At 39.6% G+C, this 18,086-nt stretch overlaps 1 protein-coding gene across 2 annotated transcripts in view; it reads left to right on the plus strand.

Annotated features, from left to right (window-relative positions):
• The first annotated feature begins 348 nt into the window (after window positions 1–348).
• The window catches only part of LOC104943413 (transmembrane anterior posterior transformation protein 1 homolog), a 32,741-nt gene continuing 15,003 nt past the window's right edge, over window positions 349–18,086 (plus strand). The window contains exons 1-9 of one of the 2 annotated variants that reach the window (XM_010768798.1): window positions 349–554; window positions 5,250–5,380; window positions 7,513–7,631; window positions 8,662–8,694; window positions 13,660–13,822; window positions 14,213–14,348; window positions 14,785–14,882; window positions 16,276–16,345; window positions 16,994–17,074. In XM_010768798.1, the coding sequence (XP_010767100.1) occupies window positions 365–554; window positions 5,250–5,380; window positions 7,513–7,631; window positions 8,662–8,694; window positions 13,660–13,822; window positions 14,213–14,348; window positions 14,785–14,882; window positions 16,276–16,345; window positions 16,994–17,074 (1,021 nt within the window). In that variant the 5' untranslated portion in view covers window positions 349–364. The remainder of the gene's footprint in view (window positions 555–5,249; window positions 5,381–7,512; window positions 7,632–8,661; window positions 8,695–13,659; window positions 13,823–14,212; window positions 14,349–14,784; window positions 14,883–16,275; window positions 16,346–16,993; window positions 17,075–18,086) is intronic. The other variant, XM_010768799.1, reaches the window with a different exon arrangement.

The following is an 18,086-nucleotide window of genomic DNA, read 5'->3' on the forward strand; positions in this document are numbered from 1 at the left end:
GTATTAATCACAAAAGAGTACTGGATTTATAGAAAAATCATTCTAATAAATCGAGAACTCTTTTGTGACAACCGTTCATTCTTTACCTGTAATTTGGCTTTGAGAATGTTGTTAATTGTGTAGTAGGTTGAGACCAAAACATTACAAATATAAATTATTTGAATAATAATTCATTTAGAAAAATATATAGCTTCTAATGAAATGACGTTTTCCCAAGTTGTTCTCAAGGGATTTAAAAAAACTAATATGAATAAAATCAAAATCTGTTAATTCTACCTGCTAGTCACGTTCACGTTATTACGTCATTTGTTTTTACCCGTAGTGCGATGACGTTGCACGAGGCGACGCAGCGACCGAAGTAAAGATGGCGGACGTGTCGGGGAGCGAGCTGTCAGAGGAGAAAGAAGCAGAAATTGAGCTGAAGAAAAGACAGAAACGACCGTGGGACGAGTTGCACAAGTCCGGTAAAATCGGTATAACTCCGGACCTACCGGAAACGTTGGGATTCTACGATATAAGCGCTGTCAGGAGGAGGGAGCAACGGGAGGCAGCAGGTAACAACCGTTGACGTTACCGACGTTACAGCGAACCAACGGCTGGAATGGGTTTCAGTTTGATCGCTGTTAGCATTATAACATTAATAGTGATGTGACTTAACGTATATTATATGAACCGTTAAAGTACTTTTAAAGTTAGTAACGCTTCTGGAGTAGTGTTATTTAGTTAAAGCTGAGACTTGATTATCTAATTGTAGATCATTTGGTGAATGATAAGTGTTTTATCCATTGCTACTAAGGTGGCCTACCTTAGTAAGTGTGATACCCAGTGAGGTGTGTGGGGTTATGGTCACTTTGTCAGTTAGTAGTCAGCATTCTGTACCAGAGGTGGAAGAAGTACTCTGATCTTGTACCTTAGTAAAAGTAGCAATAACAGAGTGTAGTAAAGTAAAAGTCCTGCATTCAAAATGTCTCGAGTAAAAGTACAAAAGTATTAGCATCAAAATATACTAAAGTACCAAAAGTAAAAATACTTATTCTGCAGATTGGCCCATTTCAGAATAATATTTCATATGTTTTGGTTATATTATTGGTGCATTAATGTGTGTAAAAGTGTAACTAATTGTAATCCTTTGCATGCTGCAGGGTAGCTTCACTCCAGGTTTAAATAAAGTCTTATTTTATTGTTAATTATATTCACTTCAATAATCAAAGTCTGCAAAGTAACTTATTTAAGATATTAAATACATGGCATGGAGAAAAAGGTACACAATTGACCTCTGAAATGTAGTGTAGAAGTACAAAGGAGCAAAAATACTCAAGTAAAGTACAAGTCCCTCAAAATTGTGCTGAGTACGGTGTTTGAATACATGTACTAGTCACCTTACACCACTGCTATGTACCTGCGGCTGGTTCACAATAAAGCAGCTACATTCCTTATACTGTGTGTTCATTGTACATACAAGTATGTAAAGCAGTAAAACCTCTACACATATAATCAATGTATCTTGTTAATTAAACACAACTCAATGAAGCCATTGTTTAAAACGAGTTCACTAATCTACTGCAGTAATGCCTAAAGTTAGTTTGCATGCCTTCATAAACCGTGCCTGCAGTGATATCTGTTTAAAGTTCACTTAGCAGTAAATATTGTGTAATACATGACATCAACTATCTAACCACAGTTTTCACTACAAGATGTCCACAGAGCATGCCTTGCAGGTGTCACACGTCAGATGGTGTGACCTGATGAATTTTGGTTGTACTGTCTGTGCAAAAACATTTGAATCATGGCTTTATCCCCGTTTAAAGATCACACACTATGATAGGTGTAAAGAATATAAATGTGAGCATAGACAAGATGATAGCACAAAGGACACCCACAGTTCGATTACCTCATGATCAGTTGATAGACAGAAAATTAGTTGGCACCTATTAGGCGCTTTCACACCGGAGTACTTTTCCCCGTACTTTTCCCGTTTAGTTCCAGCTTTTAAGTTTTGACTGAAAATAGTTTTCTGAATGTGGGTCTGACTAAACAGGACATCTGAATAAGCCACCTACATTATAGCAGGAGTGTTACTGTTAACATTTACATTAGCAGTTTGTGGACAAAATGCTCAATTAATAGAGAAACGTTTATCTCATACTGAAGATAATCATTAGGCTAGTTGCAGCTTTACTTCAGTGACACCTCACATGTCAACATACAGTTTGGTTTAGTCTCAGAGTCTTGATTTGTCTTAGAGTGAATGCTTTAACATTACTCAAGCATATGGGTCACAGATTCAAATACATCAAAATCTCAGCTATCAACATTTCTGACTTTATCTAAATACATGCAGCCACCATGATGGTCACAGGCACAGCTATGAAAATACATGATCATAAAAGAGTTTATATAATGCATAACCCTAATCATAACTTGTCCTTTAGTTACACAATATGGTTTGACACCGACCTGTAAACATGGACCCTCATTTGACTTGGCACATTATGATTTTATCACATCAAGAAAAGAAACGTAAAGGTTAGGTAAACACTATTAAGTAAATATTGGACAGTATAAAGTGCAATTACTAAAGACACTGTAAGCTGAGTTGAATTTAACATTAAAAAATATGTATTGTAATGTTCTCAGGCCCTACTCTACTCTACTGTGTAAATATCTTTGTAACCCAGGCATGTGTGTGGTGCTACATGTAGCTGTTTTCACTGTAATCCCACTAAACACCAACGTGTTACAGCTCGCTGTGCCACTACGACATTAACAGCTGAACTGTTGCTTGTTGAGCCAACAGTTTACTGTTAGGTCATGTGATGTTTAGCGTAAAATGAATATATCTCCAGTTATAAAGAATAGCAAGTGGAAATAATTGTAACACAGTATGGGGCAATTAGGATGAAGTGAGACTGAGACACTGTTTACAACTGAAACAAGTTTCTTGTTCAGTCTGTTGTTATTGCAGTCTGTTGCATGTATTATAATTGTTTATAACAATATATATTCAATCTTTTAATTGGTCCACAAAATCAGGTTGTCAGTTTTGTGAATCTCTCTCATTGTTTTAAAAAGCCTTCACTCTCAGATTAATAACTTCTTGATTGACAGAAAAATCCATAATTGTTCTTTAATCCTACAATTCTGCAGTTTAAAGGGGACCTATCATGCAAAATGCACTTTTTTATGTCTTTTATACATAAAGATGTCCCCGATGTGTCGGGGAACTCACGCAGCTCAGAAAATAAAACCCTCTCTCTTTTCCTCCGTACCCAAATCTCTAAAAACGGGGCTACAACGGAGCTGATCCAGATTTGCGTCCGATATGACGTAATATCTGAAATGTGGACCCACGGCCCTATCAGAAACGTTGCTATCAGAAACAATGCCCGACTGTTTTGGACGTAACATGGTCGGTGTTTACATTAGCATCGCTAACACTCAGAGCTAACCTGTACTGGAGAGCATGTGTGTGAAGAAGCAGGAAATAAAAAGGACCTCACCGTGTGGGATAACCGGAAAGAGAGAAAGCCTTTGANTAATTGTAACACAGTATGGGGCAATTAGGATGAAGTGAGACTGAGACACTGTTTACAACTGAAACAAGTTTCTTGTTCAGTCTGTTGTTATTGCAGTCTGTTGCATGTATTATAATTGTTTATAACAATATATATTCAATCTTTTAATTGGTCCACAAAATCAGGTTGTCAGTTTTGTGAATCTCTCTCATGGTTTTAAAAAGCCTTTCTTTACAAGGTGTATTGTATCAGTGTATTACATCACTCTCAGATTAATAACTTCTTGATTGACAGAAAAATCCATACATTTTCTTTAATCCTACAATTCTGCAGTTTAAAGGGGACCTATCATGCAAAATACACTTTTTGATGTCTTTTATACATAAACATGTGTCCCCGGTGTCTCGGGGAACTCACACAGCGTCAGAAAATAAAACCCTCTCTCTTTTCCTCCGTACCCAAATCTCTAGAAACGGGGCTACAACGGAGCTGATCCAGATTTGCGTCCGATATGACGTAATATCAGAAATGTGGNGTGTTTACATTAGCATCGCTAACACTCAGAGCTAACCTGTACTGGAGAGCATGTGTGTGAAGAAGCAGGAAATAAAAAGGACCTCACCTTGTGGTATAACCGGCAAGAGAGAAAGCCTTTGAGCTCCATACTGTTTCAGAAATACTCCTTGATAATCCATGATATGGTGTTTCATCACCGCAGTATCTGCCGGTAGAATCTCCCGCATGAGCTCAGACCCCTCCTTTTTTNCCAATCAGAAACGTTGCTATCAGAAACAATGCCCGACTGTTTTGGACGTACTATGGTCGGTGTTTACATTAGCATCGCTAACACTCAGAGCTAACCTGTACTGGAGAGCATGTGTGTGAAGAAGCAGGAAATAAAAAGGACCTCACCTTGTGGTATAACCGGCAAGAGAGAAAGCCTTTGAGCTCCATACTGTTTCAGAAATACTCCTTGATAATCCATGATATGGTGTTTCATCACCGCAGTATCTGCCGGTAGAATCTCCCGCATGAGCTCAGCCCCCTCCTTTTTTTTTAAATCAAATTTTCTTTTTTAAAGCTTTAGACCCCAAATCAGCCCTTTTGAAACAGGAAGTGAAATAGAGGGATATGAGGCATGGCCAGAATGGGTGATCTGTTTGGTATTTTGAGCAAAACACTTCATAGACATGTTTTTTATATATTTTCAAATATCTGAGACGGTGAGACCTATGCTATTGACTAAACATAGCATGATAGGTGCACTTTAAGCTTCTCAAATGTGTTTCTTTCTTGCTATTTGTTTTCACAAGCTCCTAAAATAATCATATTAAAAATATATATCTATTGATGAATCTACAAAGTCTAATAATATGTTCTTATTGTAATGGGTTTTCTAACTGAAGGCTACATTTAAGTTAATAATCTGTAGATTAATCAAACAAGAAAATGAACTGTCACTACCACGTTAGGTACTTTTATCAGTCATGTTTGCCTTAACAAAACCTACTGTTCACCACAAAGACTTTCCTTTGGCATGTTCAGCAGTGCATGGCATCAAACAGCCAGCTAAGAACATTTGTCCTCACCACTCAGAGAAGTTTCCTTCTCATTCACCCTGCACTGTAACGCTCTGAAATGTTGGGGCTCTCATTGTGTGGACGGCTGAGGCTGTGGTTGTAATTGTTGCAGACAATGCCCTTGTGCTAACAATGTGCTCTGATGTTGTTCCAGATCCATCGTTGACTCGCTTCATTAGCGCAGAGCTCACCAGAGGCTACTTCCTGGAGCACAATGAGGCAAAGTACACGGAGCGCAGAGAGAGAGTTTACACATGCATGCGCATTCCCAAGGAGCTGGAGAAGGTAAACATGTGAATGATACATCATTATTCATAGTTTCCCTACACATCTGCCCTGTTTCCCTTCAGTCATCTCCATCTATCTGCTGTGTGCTGTCATCGTTTCATTCAGTTCACAGCTCACAGTCAGCCCGTAATCCTTCTCAATGTCCTGCAATGTTCAAGCTTCATTTATCAAGCATTCCATACCAAAGGTGTGTTGGTTAAAGCTTCTCAAATAAAGATTCAACGTATTCAATATCATAATAAGTTTTGCTGTATTAGCAGTTAGTCAGATTAAGTTTGTAACTATAAAATGTAACTCTTGAATGTTGTATTGTCATTAGTTTAAGACACGATATAGTAAATAAAACAACATATATTTAAAATAATCTGTAAGTAAAGAAATAATGTGGTACATTCCCAAGTACACGGTGCATATACACACTGCATCAATGTTGTTGAATTCATTAATTGATGTGTGTAAAACAATATTATTATTATTTTTAAATGGCCATGTGGCTGACTGACAGCTGTTTATTTTTGTTGTTCTTCTTATGAGCCACCAGGAGGCAGTGTAGACACATCAAAATGTGGATTTGTGTGTGTTGCCTCTTTCTAGGAATCTGTCTGTTTACAATGATACATGACTGATATATCTTAAAAGGGCTAACATATGACCAGTTAGGAGGCCTTACCTAGACTATTACACAGAACACATGCTTACAAGTCTCTCAGTGTGGTCATTGGCGCTCCTCTCTGTGTCTTTGTTTATTGTTTCTGGAGTTGAGTTGACTCTCTCTGCAGAGCTACATCCGAACAAGCGAGCCCAGAGTAACGCAGCTCTCACTGCCTTTGGGGGGCAGGAGAGGAATGTGTGTAAACATTAAAAACCTCAGTGCCTTTACTATGTTACGCAGACCAACCAACGTCATGGGCACTCACACAGAATCCACCAATAAGAGACTAACCCTCCCACCAAAACTCACATCAGTGCCTCCATGTTTTTCCCAGTTAGAAGTAGGAGCAAGAAGACTTCAGCTGGCTTAGATTTACTCATTACTTTTGAAAATGACAAGGCAATGGCTGTATGTATGTGGGGAACTATGAAGGTATGTGTTTGCTGCTTAATTGGATTCAGGTGGTGGTTATTAACACTCTGCTGGCTTCTTCTCTGATGGAACAAAGATGTGACATCCTAAAAAACTTTTTCTTTTTCAGCTAGAACTCAGTTTCAGCTGTGAAGAAACGTGTGTGTCCTCATCTCGTGACCCGCTCTATCGAAATCAGTCGGAAGTCGCAACGGCTCATTTCAAAATAAACGTGGATTTGCGTAAAAAAAGGGTTCTGGTGTTTTGTTTGATTTAAAAAAAAAAAAAAAGTCTTGGCTTTCAAAATATGAAACTTTTATTTCCAAAATCACACGATAAATACATTTTTGAAGCTTGTAAAGGGAAGATTACACCTCTCACAGTTTGTTTTCATCTGATTTCAATTAAACAAAGTCTTGGCTTTCAGAATATTAAACTTGTTTCGGCAAATTCAGATGATAAATACAACTTTGAAGCTTGTGACGGCATAATTACAAGCGGAGAACGGAGTAACTTGACGTCACAGCAGGCATAACGACAGCCGGTGTTTCTCGTGAGTGGTTTCCCCGGGAAACCAACACAATACACACAAACCAAAAACACACAAACACACACTCACACAAACACTCGCAAGCTTCCCCAAAACCAGTAATCCAAACGAAAATATTTTCCCTCCGTACTACTTTGATCATTCTCTCCACTAATAATCAATCAGATCGATGATTCCTCAAAATGATGACTCTAACAGTCATTATATAATGTGGCATATTTTTGCTTAATATTTGGAGTAGAACAACAGAGACAACAACAATCCTGATATCATTAGAAAGCTAGGAATCTCCTCTTGCCAACAGTGTATACAACTCAAAATGTGTCTTCGGGTCAATGCGACTGATTTCCATCGAGCAGGTCACAGATATTTCATTATATTCTTGTATTGCTGTTGTCCTTTTGACACTGGGGGAAAAAGGTGATGATGAGTCAATGTTTTTAAGACTGTTCCCCCCCGAGGCTATTCTCTTTTAATCTGGAGCTTTTTCTTTCTGCATATCGTTGTTTGACACAGCTGATGACATTTGGCTTCTTCCTGTGTGTGGACGCCTTCCTGTACGTGTTCACGCTGCTGCCCCTCAGGGTGCTGCTGGCCGTGCTGCGCCTCCTCACGTTGCCATGCTGTGGCTTCAGGTCAGACTCGAAACACACACTCTCCTCCCAGTAAACATACTGCAACAATTATACTCATACTCAAATAAACACATGTATTTGACATTAACCTGCAAAGAATGTACGGTATGATGACGTACCAGAACACAAACACATCTTAACGCTCAGAGGCGTAGGCTGCACTATTGCAGGTACACTGGTTATAATAAATGACTTCAGCTTTGTGAATATATTTGAAACTGAACTTAAAGCAAACAAAACTCCCAATAGCTGAGAGGTTATGGCGCATTACACATGGAAGCAAATACACATTGCTCTTTCCCTACATTTCCTTTCTGTCCCCTGTCACTGTCTTAAAGAAGCAGTAAGACCCCCCGTCTGTAAATGCAATCAGATTCCACATGTGTTTGTTCAAATGGCTGATTGATATCTCACTTTGTTTGCCTCTAACAGTTTGCCACAACTATTAAATGTAATATTGCAAATATACCAATGAAATATGCTTATTAGTGTATCATTCATAATGATGTGACATTGAGATTTAAAAGCAGCAGCAGCAGTGGTGGAATGTAACTAAGTACCTTTTAACTTTAATTAAAAATGTCAGTTGCTCTTTGAAACAAACATTATTCATTGTTTTCTTACATGTATTTATAGTTATTCTTCACATCTAGATTATTAATACAAATATAAATCTACCCTCCCCAATAGTATAAGGCAATTACATAAGGCCATAACCAGCTGTAACATTTATATATATATATGATTCTGAAATGGGCCATTCTGCAGAATAAGACACTCGACCAGTTATGGGCTTCAATCCCTAAAACCAATATGTATATTTCTACGCTAATAATTTAGTACTCTTACTTGATTTGACTTTGTAGTATTGATTCTTTTGTTCTCCCTTCCTGAAAAGCATTGTAGTAAAAATACAACGTCATATGTGACCCCCCCCCCCCCCCCCCCCCCCCCCCCACGATGGGCACTGCCTGTCCCCCTGCTCTCCTCACCCTTTGTCTTACTCTCCCCTGCCTTCCTCCCCCTGCAGGGCACGCACATGCCCCTACTGCAGAAGAAGCAGGTACGCTCCTAAAGCCTATCACGGCTTCATACATGTTTTCACCTTCATCATCCCCAGCCCTCCAAACCAGTTTCTCTTCATCTCCATTTTGTCTGTTATTATGCAGCTTGACTCCTCAAGTCCGCTGTCGAAGCCAGAGCCGCCATGTTGGTTCCTCATGAGTCTGTTTTTATTTTGGGAATCCTCCAGGGAAGGTTTGCTGAGAGTGCATGCTCATTCTCATCTCCACGCTGCCTCCTGTCAGTGATGCAGCTGCACATGAAACATCTCATCTGGAGCAGAATGGGGCTCTTCTGATTTGAATTCAGTTGTTGTTGATGAAGGGAAAACATATTCTCCTTCCCTGCACAGAACCCCCCCGCTGCTCGGCAGGTTGCAGGCTTGCATCAGCATCTGTTTTTTTTTCCTGCTGCAGAGTCTTAATGCCTCATATCAGGCTAATACAGCATGAACGGCTCACAGTGATGGCTGCTTGGAATGCAGCACACAGCTGACTGCTCTCATATAATGTTCATGTGTGTTATGGAGATAAAGCTTGTAGAAGAGAGAGAGAGAGAGAGGACTGCTTTTAGGGCTGCTCAGTTAAAGGTGGGGTAGGTAATTCACTTCAGAAACACTTTTTGTTATATTCCATGGAATGCTCTTAACATCCCGATAGCAATGAATACATTAAATGCTTTGACAATAAATACATAAAAAATGTCATCTGTGGAAGCACTGGCGCTGTAAAAAGCAAGACCAATCATATGAGCCGGCCCGGCTAAAGTAACTGGATGGCCTACCTGCCTGTCAGCCTTCCATCTGTGCACAAACTTATCTCGTGCCCTCATTGGTCATGTGCGCGTTCGTGTGTGTTGGAGGAGGGGCTCTGTAAGGAAGTCTGAAGGAAGGGGCAGATTTTTCACTTTCAAATTCTAGCGCACTCGAGCTGGTTTCTCCATTCTTACCTACCCTACCTTTAATCATATTTTAATCGCAATTACGATTTTGACTTGCAACGATTAGGAAAACAACATAATCGAAATAGAACAAGTGTTTTTACATTTGTAATGTTGTTTATCAGTTATATAATTAACCTAACAACAATTTTGATGATATATTCATTGTTTAAGTAATTGATCGCACAAAATGGGCCTCATGCATGAAGCAAATAAGAACAAATGTTCCTCTTATTTTTGTTTATATTTAAATTGTGGTGTTCTTCTGTTTGTAACCATGAATTAACTCATCAGTAAGTGAACATTTAGTGTTTCATTATTGAGTTGAATCTCTGATATTGGTGCCTCAGTACATTTTATCTTTGATCGGACCCTTTTTTTTAATCTTCCGAAGTGATTCTCTGACTTTAAGTTTAGCAGAAGTCCTACTTTAAACTAGATTTGTTTTTCTATGTTTATACTGAATCGTTTATATTCTGCCACCACATAATGTTTCTTAGCTCCCTTATTTATATATCTCTGGTTTATGGTTGTACATTGAGCACTGAACCACAAAACAAGAACATTTCAATGGTTTAGTCATTATCCTGTACCATGCCTGTTTGCATGAATGTCTTCAGACGTGTCCACTGGATGGCGCTGTAGCTTCAGGAAACCCCGTGAAAATGTCAATATCATAAGAAGCCACTCCTGATATTAGATGGTGCCGTTTAAATGGAATCTTTCCGTTGTCATGTGTGTAGATATGAGAGAAAATAATAAAGGTAAATGGATTTGACTACATGTAAATACACCTCATCAGTGTAACCTGGTAATAAATTAAGTGTATTCAATCAAAACCCTAATTATTCCTTGTTTACAAAGGAAATCGTTGTCTTTCATGCTTCGGACAAAAGGCCCAGATGTTCATCTCATGTCTTTCTCTCCACAGCTTTGTGCTCAGCTGCACACAGTTCAGAGGACACTCTATTAAGCTCATTTAGACGTCTTCCTAAACTCACGCCATTTCCTCCTCTCTCTCTCTCTCTCTCTCTCTCTCTCTCTCTCTCTTAGCTTGGATTTTGCTCTTAAAATAGTTCACATCTCGACACCCTTAAGCCCCCTTTTTCTCCCATCTAAAACTGATTAATTTCCTCTCGTGTTTAAAAAAAGTGTAAAGGGTTGAGGAGGAGTAGCCCTGTTGTTGTAATGCAAGACAAACCAACAACTGTTTGAATTGATTACGGTAATAACAGCTGTTAGAGTAGCTCACTGACTGTTGTCCGCCCTGTGTTGTGCTCTAGGGAGTTAGTCAAGTATTAATCTGTGTTTATAGTCATTTAGTGAAGAATTTGTACCTAAAGAGCAATGGTGGTTGTTTTGGGTTCTTAGCCATAGTCAATGAAAACCTACAATAGATAACAGTCAGCTTGTAGAAGCATTCAAAGCTACATTACAGAAGCTAAGCAATGTTCTGATGTTGATGGTGGCAGCAGCAAAAGTTAGTTTAGCCACCCAAAACAGCCCTTTCTAACGGGGAGTAAAGCCGAAATCTATATTTCTTTCAAATCTGCCAGACAGACCAGCAACTCCTATCATGTTAAATTACTTTTTGTCAATGGAGTCTGGAAGTTTTGAAGAGAGCTTAGATGGTTATAATGGCTTTAATTTCCTTTTGGGAAGTCTGTCGACTGGCAAGGTAAAGAGAAAATATTGTAAATAAAGCATACACTTGAAATTATATGGATTTTTTGGTAAGTTTTTTTCTGCTTCCTCATTTCAGAGCAGTATGCTGGATAGTGTTTTTACTACTGTCTGTCTTTCCAAACTATGAGCGTGCCAACCACCGACAGCTACTGTGTGCTATAGACCAACTGTGATTATCTAGAGAGAGAAATGATAGTCTTTGTGGTAATGTGGTAGAATAAACAGCCAACAGCAAAACGCAGTGTTATTCTTCTGAATCCTGTTTAAACACCCATATCAGCAGATAGATGTTACCTCTCAGTTTGAAAACCATACTGTTTGTGAATACTGGATTATTGAGTTATGGTCAGTGAGAAGCCTTTTCTTCCCGCTGTACTCGATGTTTGTGGATGTAAAGTCCAGTTCCAGAGCTGACATGTAAAATATGCAGCATGTCTCAGAGTTAAGCTCTCTCTCCGGCTCCTCTCGTTATCCCTGTCAGTAAATAACCGCTCGTATGGATTTGTCAGCCCTCCTCTTAACATGCTCTCAAGCTGCCACTGCCAGCCATTGCTATTAATAATGAAAGCTGCATATGTTTCAAAAACATTATTACCCGTTTTTCTTCCATTTACTTTGATCACCCTACACCATTTCTGTCCAAAATGGAAAATGTCCCTACAGAAAGATACGCAAATACATATGAGTCTTTGTCGGTGTGCTGTAGTCAGGTTGGCAGATCAACAAAGATATAATGTGTATAAAAGCAGAGCCACAGAAAAGGACATATGAAAAGGAGATAACTGTTATGAATGAGATAACATGTTATATAAAGGAGATACTAACTTTAATATATCACATTGTGGCTTTTTTGTTATCGATAGTTGTAGCCCTTTCCTTTATTTGGAATATGTCATTTTGAACCGAAATGAATTTTAGAATCTGTATATCTCGACCTTCTGTTGTTGCAGTCTATTTTTATTTGGTCCAAATATGTGTGTGTGTTTGTTTGTCAGCATACCTGTATATTGCATCTGAAAAATCACACTTTTTATTGCTAATATTAGGTAATATGCATGTTAAAGATTACACTACTTATGGATATACTGCATTAGGCGCCTTCACACCGGAGTACTTTTCCCAGAAATAGTTCCGATAGTTCCTGGGATGTTGCGTTCACACCAAAAATATCTTTTTTTTCGGGAACCTTTCACCCCCTTTTTACTCCCTGCTAGAGAGCAGGGACTTTCCTGGGGAGAAAAAGGTTCCAATTTCTGATTGGCTGGGCGAATTGCAAACCACGTGCCGTAAAACTCTGAAAAGTTGTTGTGAAGCCGCCATTTTATTTCCTCGCATTAGCATTATTAGCATTAGCATTAGCCCAGCACACCAACGGAGAGAGACTAACTTATGGCAACACAAAATAAAACGTGGGATCGGTGGAGTGATGAGGAGGTGTCGGCGCTTCTGGCAATTTACCCGGGTCTTCGGGTGGCGATTTACTGCCAGCCAAAGCCCCGGACTCCGGGGGGCTCCGGGACTTCGGGTGGCATTATACGCCGTGAAGTTGTTTGCGTCAGCGGCTTCATTTCATGGATGTATAATAAGAACTGGATACAGCGTGGGAGGCGGGGTCTCGTTCTTTCCTATGAGAGTTGCTCATTGGCGCATGAAGACAAAATGGCCCAACGTCACAGATTACCCGTCATGCCTGGCTGTCAGAGCAGAAGAACCCGTATGTGCAGTCACAGAGCATGCGCCCCTTAAGCCCCGCCCCCCGAGCTCCCACTCTCGGCTCAGTAGAATAATTGTAGAATAAAATAAAATAAATATAGTACATTTTACAACTTTAAGGACCGAATGATTCTAATAAGGGCTATAAAATAGTTCATACTGGGTAGTTTATTTAGTTAAAAAAAAAAATCCACCGATTTACAGACGTCTCTTTCCCCATGTTTGTCAATGGGAAAAAGTTGTTTTGGGCCGGGTGACGTCACGGACTGATACGGAAATTGCAGTACCGCCGTTTGGAAAACAACGAATATTGGCATAGAGTCCGGTGCATTTCCTGGGGGTTTGCTTCATTTGCGTAATCCTCCCTCAGGGACTTAATCCGGTGTGAACGCGATCTACTAGATAGTTCCGGGGAAATAAAAGCTCCTGGAACTATTCCTGGGAAAAGTACTTGGTGTGAAAGCGCCTATTAACAGCATGTAGTATGTGTTCAAGTACGGACATTTTTTCCCAAAAGCTTGGTTTAACGTGTTTCTATAATCAATACAGCAACTGTACGTTTATAAGTCCGTCTGTGTGTGTGTGTGTGTGTGTGTGTGTGTGTTTCTGTGTGTGTGTGTGTGGTCAGTGGGTCTCGGCTGCTGCAGCCAGCGCAGGTGTGTGACGTGCTGAAGGGTCTGATCATGGTGCTGTGCTTCTCCATGATGCATTATGTGGATTACTCCATGATGTACCACCTGATCAGAGGACAGTCCGTCATCAAACTGTACATCATCTACAACATGCTGGAGGTACGGCACTCTTCATACACTCACATCTCGTGTTTGGTGCTGAATTAACATCTTGCATTCTTAAACATGGGTGGGTCCAGCCTTCAAGTACATTTCTGAATTACTAGGAAATCATTGATTTAGCAATAAACGTCAGACTGTTTGTTTGGTTTAGTTTGAATCTACTTTGATTTGATATAATGTCAGATTTGTTGTTGTGAACAGTCATTTGGCTCAGATTGATAAGACCTATAATAAACGGCATACAATGTAAATAAGGTGTGATCTTATCTAATAAGAACATAAGATCCAAAAACCTTGAAAACATAGTAAGACGTATTCCAGTAGGTTAAAGTAAGTGAATCAAACATATTGTTGTCATTATTAATAATATGTTGTTTTTTCTGTAAGGTGGCTGACCGCCTCTTTTCGTCCTTCGGTCAAGACATCCTGGACGCTCTCTACTGGACGGCCACAGAACCCAAAGAGCGGAAGAGAGACAGTATAGGAGTCATTCCTCACTTCTTCATGGCCGTCTTTTATGTCTGTATCCTTCTTGTTCAACAGAAAGATGAATGTCAATTTTTCATATGCGATTTGATATTTGACGTCTTTCCTCAGTGTTTATATTTGACAAATGACATGTAGCCACAGTGTCATGAAATGCTTCTAACTACTTTCTTTGTGAGCTAAGTGACCACTAAAAAGATAAATTAAGCCTGCATCACTTGCTTGACAGACACCATTTGTTCTTATATTATTTCTGCTGGATTGCCTTCCTGCTGAGATAATCAAGACAAACAGACATGTATACATTTTGTATATGGGTCTTGCTGGCAGGATACGTCAAAGGAAACTTGTAGTTATTTGTATTATGTGTTCTGTCTAACGACTAAGAAGCATACATTTAATTACATTTGAATGCAGTGTTGTTCAGTGCTGAATGTTTGTTAAATTTGTTTTCCTGAGCTGCTGTTCTTCAGTTCTGCATGCCATCCTCATCATGGTCCAAGCCTCCACCCTCAACGTCGCCTTCAACTCCCACAACAAGTCCCTGCTCACCATCATGATGTCCAACAACGTCAGTACACACACACACACGCACGCACGCACGCACGTAATTACACATTAATGTGCAACAATCTGCCTGATTGTTTAACCTGTTCAGCCGCGAGCCTATTTTTCAGGTCTCAGGCTCGGAAATGACATTCCCAGAACAAAAGGGGTCAATACATTTTTTTTTTCTCAAAGCAATGATAAACCTGTGAGTTGGATGTAGAAGAGTCAGAATCAATGTTGATTTTTTATTTTTTTTTTAAAGTAAATTCAGATTGAACATAGTAAAAAAAAAAAAAAAATTATAGTTTCCGTCCAAAGAAACCCATTACTTATAGTGAAAACCACCCTTGAATGATGGGAGAGTAGACTAAAAGCTTTAGGAATCCAAACTGTAACATATAAGTACCCTGTATCAAGATTGATGCAAAACAAGTGACATTTGACCTTTTTAGAGAGATTTAGCAAAAAAAAAACACATTTGGGTGCATTTTCCACATCTTTGGAACCCATCGGTCGATTTTGATGATTGACACCTGTTTTGAACCGTTAGAGCCAATAGAATCGAGGGGAAGTTCCTAAATCCATCTAAACATTACCCATTGGTGAATGAGAGTGATGCGTAGCCAGAATGCCCAAAACCGGAAGCTCTAATACACTCTATATGAACACTCTGTTTATGGACATAAATGTTATGATGGATTATCAGTAATCATTTCGAAGGGACACAGAGACATTGGATTAACCTTCAGCAGCATTTATATGCGTTTGAATGCCATTGAACACAACTTTTGATCAGAAAAACAGCAAAGGTAAGACGTATTTGCTGTTTTGGCCACGTAAAGAGAAGTTGTGTGTTGTCTTTGCTTGCTTTCGCTGCCCTGAGTTTTGGAATCTCAGCTTTCATATGATATCTTGTTTGTGAAGATCCGATGTAGTATAAAATAAGTATAAAATATTTCTACCGTGAGTTATGTGCTAAGTGGGTTAGCACTCTTTCGCTTAGTGCTAATTCAGACGCTTGGCGTTAGAGTTGTGTTTTGTTTCGGTAAAAATTGTTCATCGTCTGTTAGCTGAGTTTCTTACCGTTAAGTGGGTATGACACATTAATAGGTTGTTAAATGTTAAGAAGCCCTGAGATACAGTTTCGTGAAAATGTCAACAGGGTGTCCGCGGGGGCTATGGGGCTTAACAGGTTAAGCAGATAAACTTTTGCAACAAAATATAAGCGGACGTGCTACATTTAACTTCGATAATATGTATGCAGATGTTCCGTAGAAAAATTCAACTTTGCCCACTGGAGATGAAACGTTTAAATTCAGCTGCAACATGATAATGGGGTCTGTTTGTATATTCTGGATCCTAAATACTGCTAACTGTATTCCTTTCTTTGTTCTTTGTGTTTTTCTTTATGACAGTTTGTGGAAATCAAAGGAAGTGTGTTCAAGAAATTTGAGAAGAACAACTTGTTCCAAATGTCTAACAGTGGTAAGATATTCAATGCATATTCGAAGCATCAAACTGAAAGCAAAACATATTAAAATGACAAGCGCCTTGATATAACTACGATGTTACTTGCATACAATGTATCTACAGATTTAGCTCTGATATTATTCGCACAACACAGAGATGTTGACTGTGTTGTGCGTTTCTCTTTTCATTCCCTAAGGCAGAATGTGTTTTTTTTTTAATTTGTTGCTCTTATTATATTTTAATGACAGCAGAAGACGAGGAGCCTTAATCAGCTGCAATTTACCTCTCACTGTTCTCTCACATCATTCCTGAGTATGGAGCCAAGCGTGGTCATAATTAGCATATATAATGGCATGCTACATTTCTGCAGCTCAGTCTTTAAATTGTTCGACACTGACGTTTGAAACATGTACTGTGATCACTCTGAAAGCCTTGTGACTGTGATGCTGCTGTAACGTATGAACAGAGACCTTTCTCAAAGCACCTCGCACGTAGAACTGACGGATCTAATTTTAAAACCTCCTTTCACACCTCCCTTAACACCACCCGCTGGAACGCATATCTAAAGTATGAGGATACCTAATACGAACCAATGCAACACTCTTGATTTCTGTCTTAAATGGTGGTGCCTCTTTAACCACATGTCTTTACTTTGTCCTGCAGATATAAAGGAGCGGTTCACCAGCTACGTCCTCCTGCTCATCGTCTGTCTCAGGAACATGGAGCAGTTCGCATGGAACCCAGGTAATCATCTGCTCTTCCCCAAACTGCAGTTTTTTGTTTCCCAAGATTATTTTTTAATGCATTTTAAACAAGGGAACTAAATATCTGTTAATTGACAATTCTGTGAAAGCAGAGCACAACATGTAATCTTTTTCCAATCATCCCACTCCCTGCTAGCCCCGACTTCAGGCAAAAATCTTCATAAATTAAAAGATTCTTTGTCCTTTGAATATTACAGGAAGTTGCTGAAAGTCAGGTTTTATATTTACTGGGTTCCCGCGGGGTCTTAAAAGGTCTTAAATATAATCAAAAAAATTAGAAAGGTCTTAGATATGATTTAGAAGGTCTTAAAAATGATGGGATTTGAAAGGTACTTCTGTGTGGCGATCGCGTCTAAATGTGTTTTGGGGGAAATTTCCGGGCTGCAAAGTAACCAGTACGGTAATAGCCTTTCAGTTCACCCCAACAATTTGTATTGAAATAAATCAACATGGAACCAGTAATCAACAACTTTGTTTCCCCCGGCCCCTTATCGGAGAACACCCAGCTAGTAACCTAGCAACCAAGCTTCAGCTAGCGGCAGTCAGAGGCCGTGGGTGTTTCTCAATCTCGAGTAAAGCTGCTCCAGAGCCACTATTTCAAGCATACTACGTCATTGAGTGCCGCCGAAGTACTGTTCCAATGTCCAGCATACTTGGAATTCTACCGAGCCCGGCGTACTTCGTTTGGAGACATTTCGAGGCTGCACATGTGTAGACTGTGCTTTGCGCACGGACCAATTTCCCCAAATCTATGGTGGAAAATGTAAGGCGGGGCCTCTCATATGACGAAACACCTGCACACTTGCTCGCCTGTTCCACTCTTCGTTTTCCGAATGCCAGGAAGTATTCTTGCCTCGCTTCTGAAGCAAGACGCTCGGAAGACATGTGCTACCAAGCAAGCATACTCGACATTGAGAAACACCCTATTTCTCAATGTCGAGTAAACCTGCTGCAGAGCCACTATTTCAAGTATACTACGTCATCGGTGGGCG

This window comes from Notothenia coriiceps, unplaced genomic scaffold (assembly GCF_000735185.1).
Source record: "Notothenia coriiceps isolate Sejong01 unplaced genomic scaffold, NC01 NC01_scaffold00006076, whole genome shotgun sequence".
NCBI classification, from domain to species: Eukaryota; Metazoa; Chordata; class Actinopteri; order Perciformes; family Nototheniidae; genus Notothenia; species Notothenia coriiceps.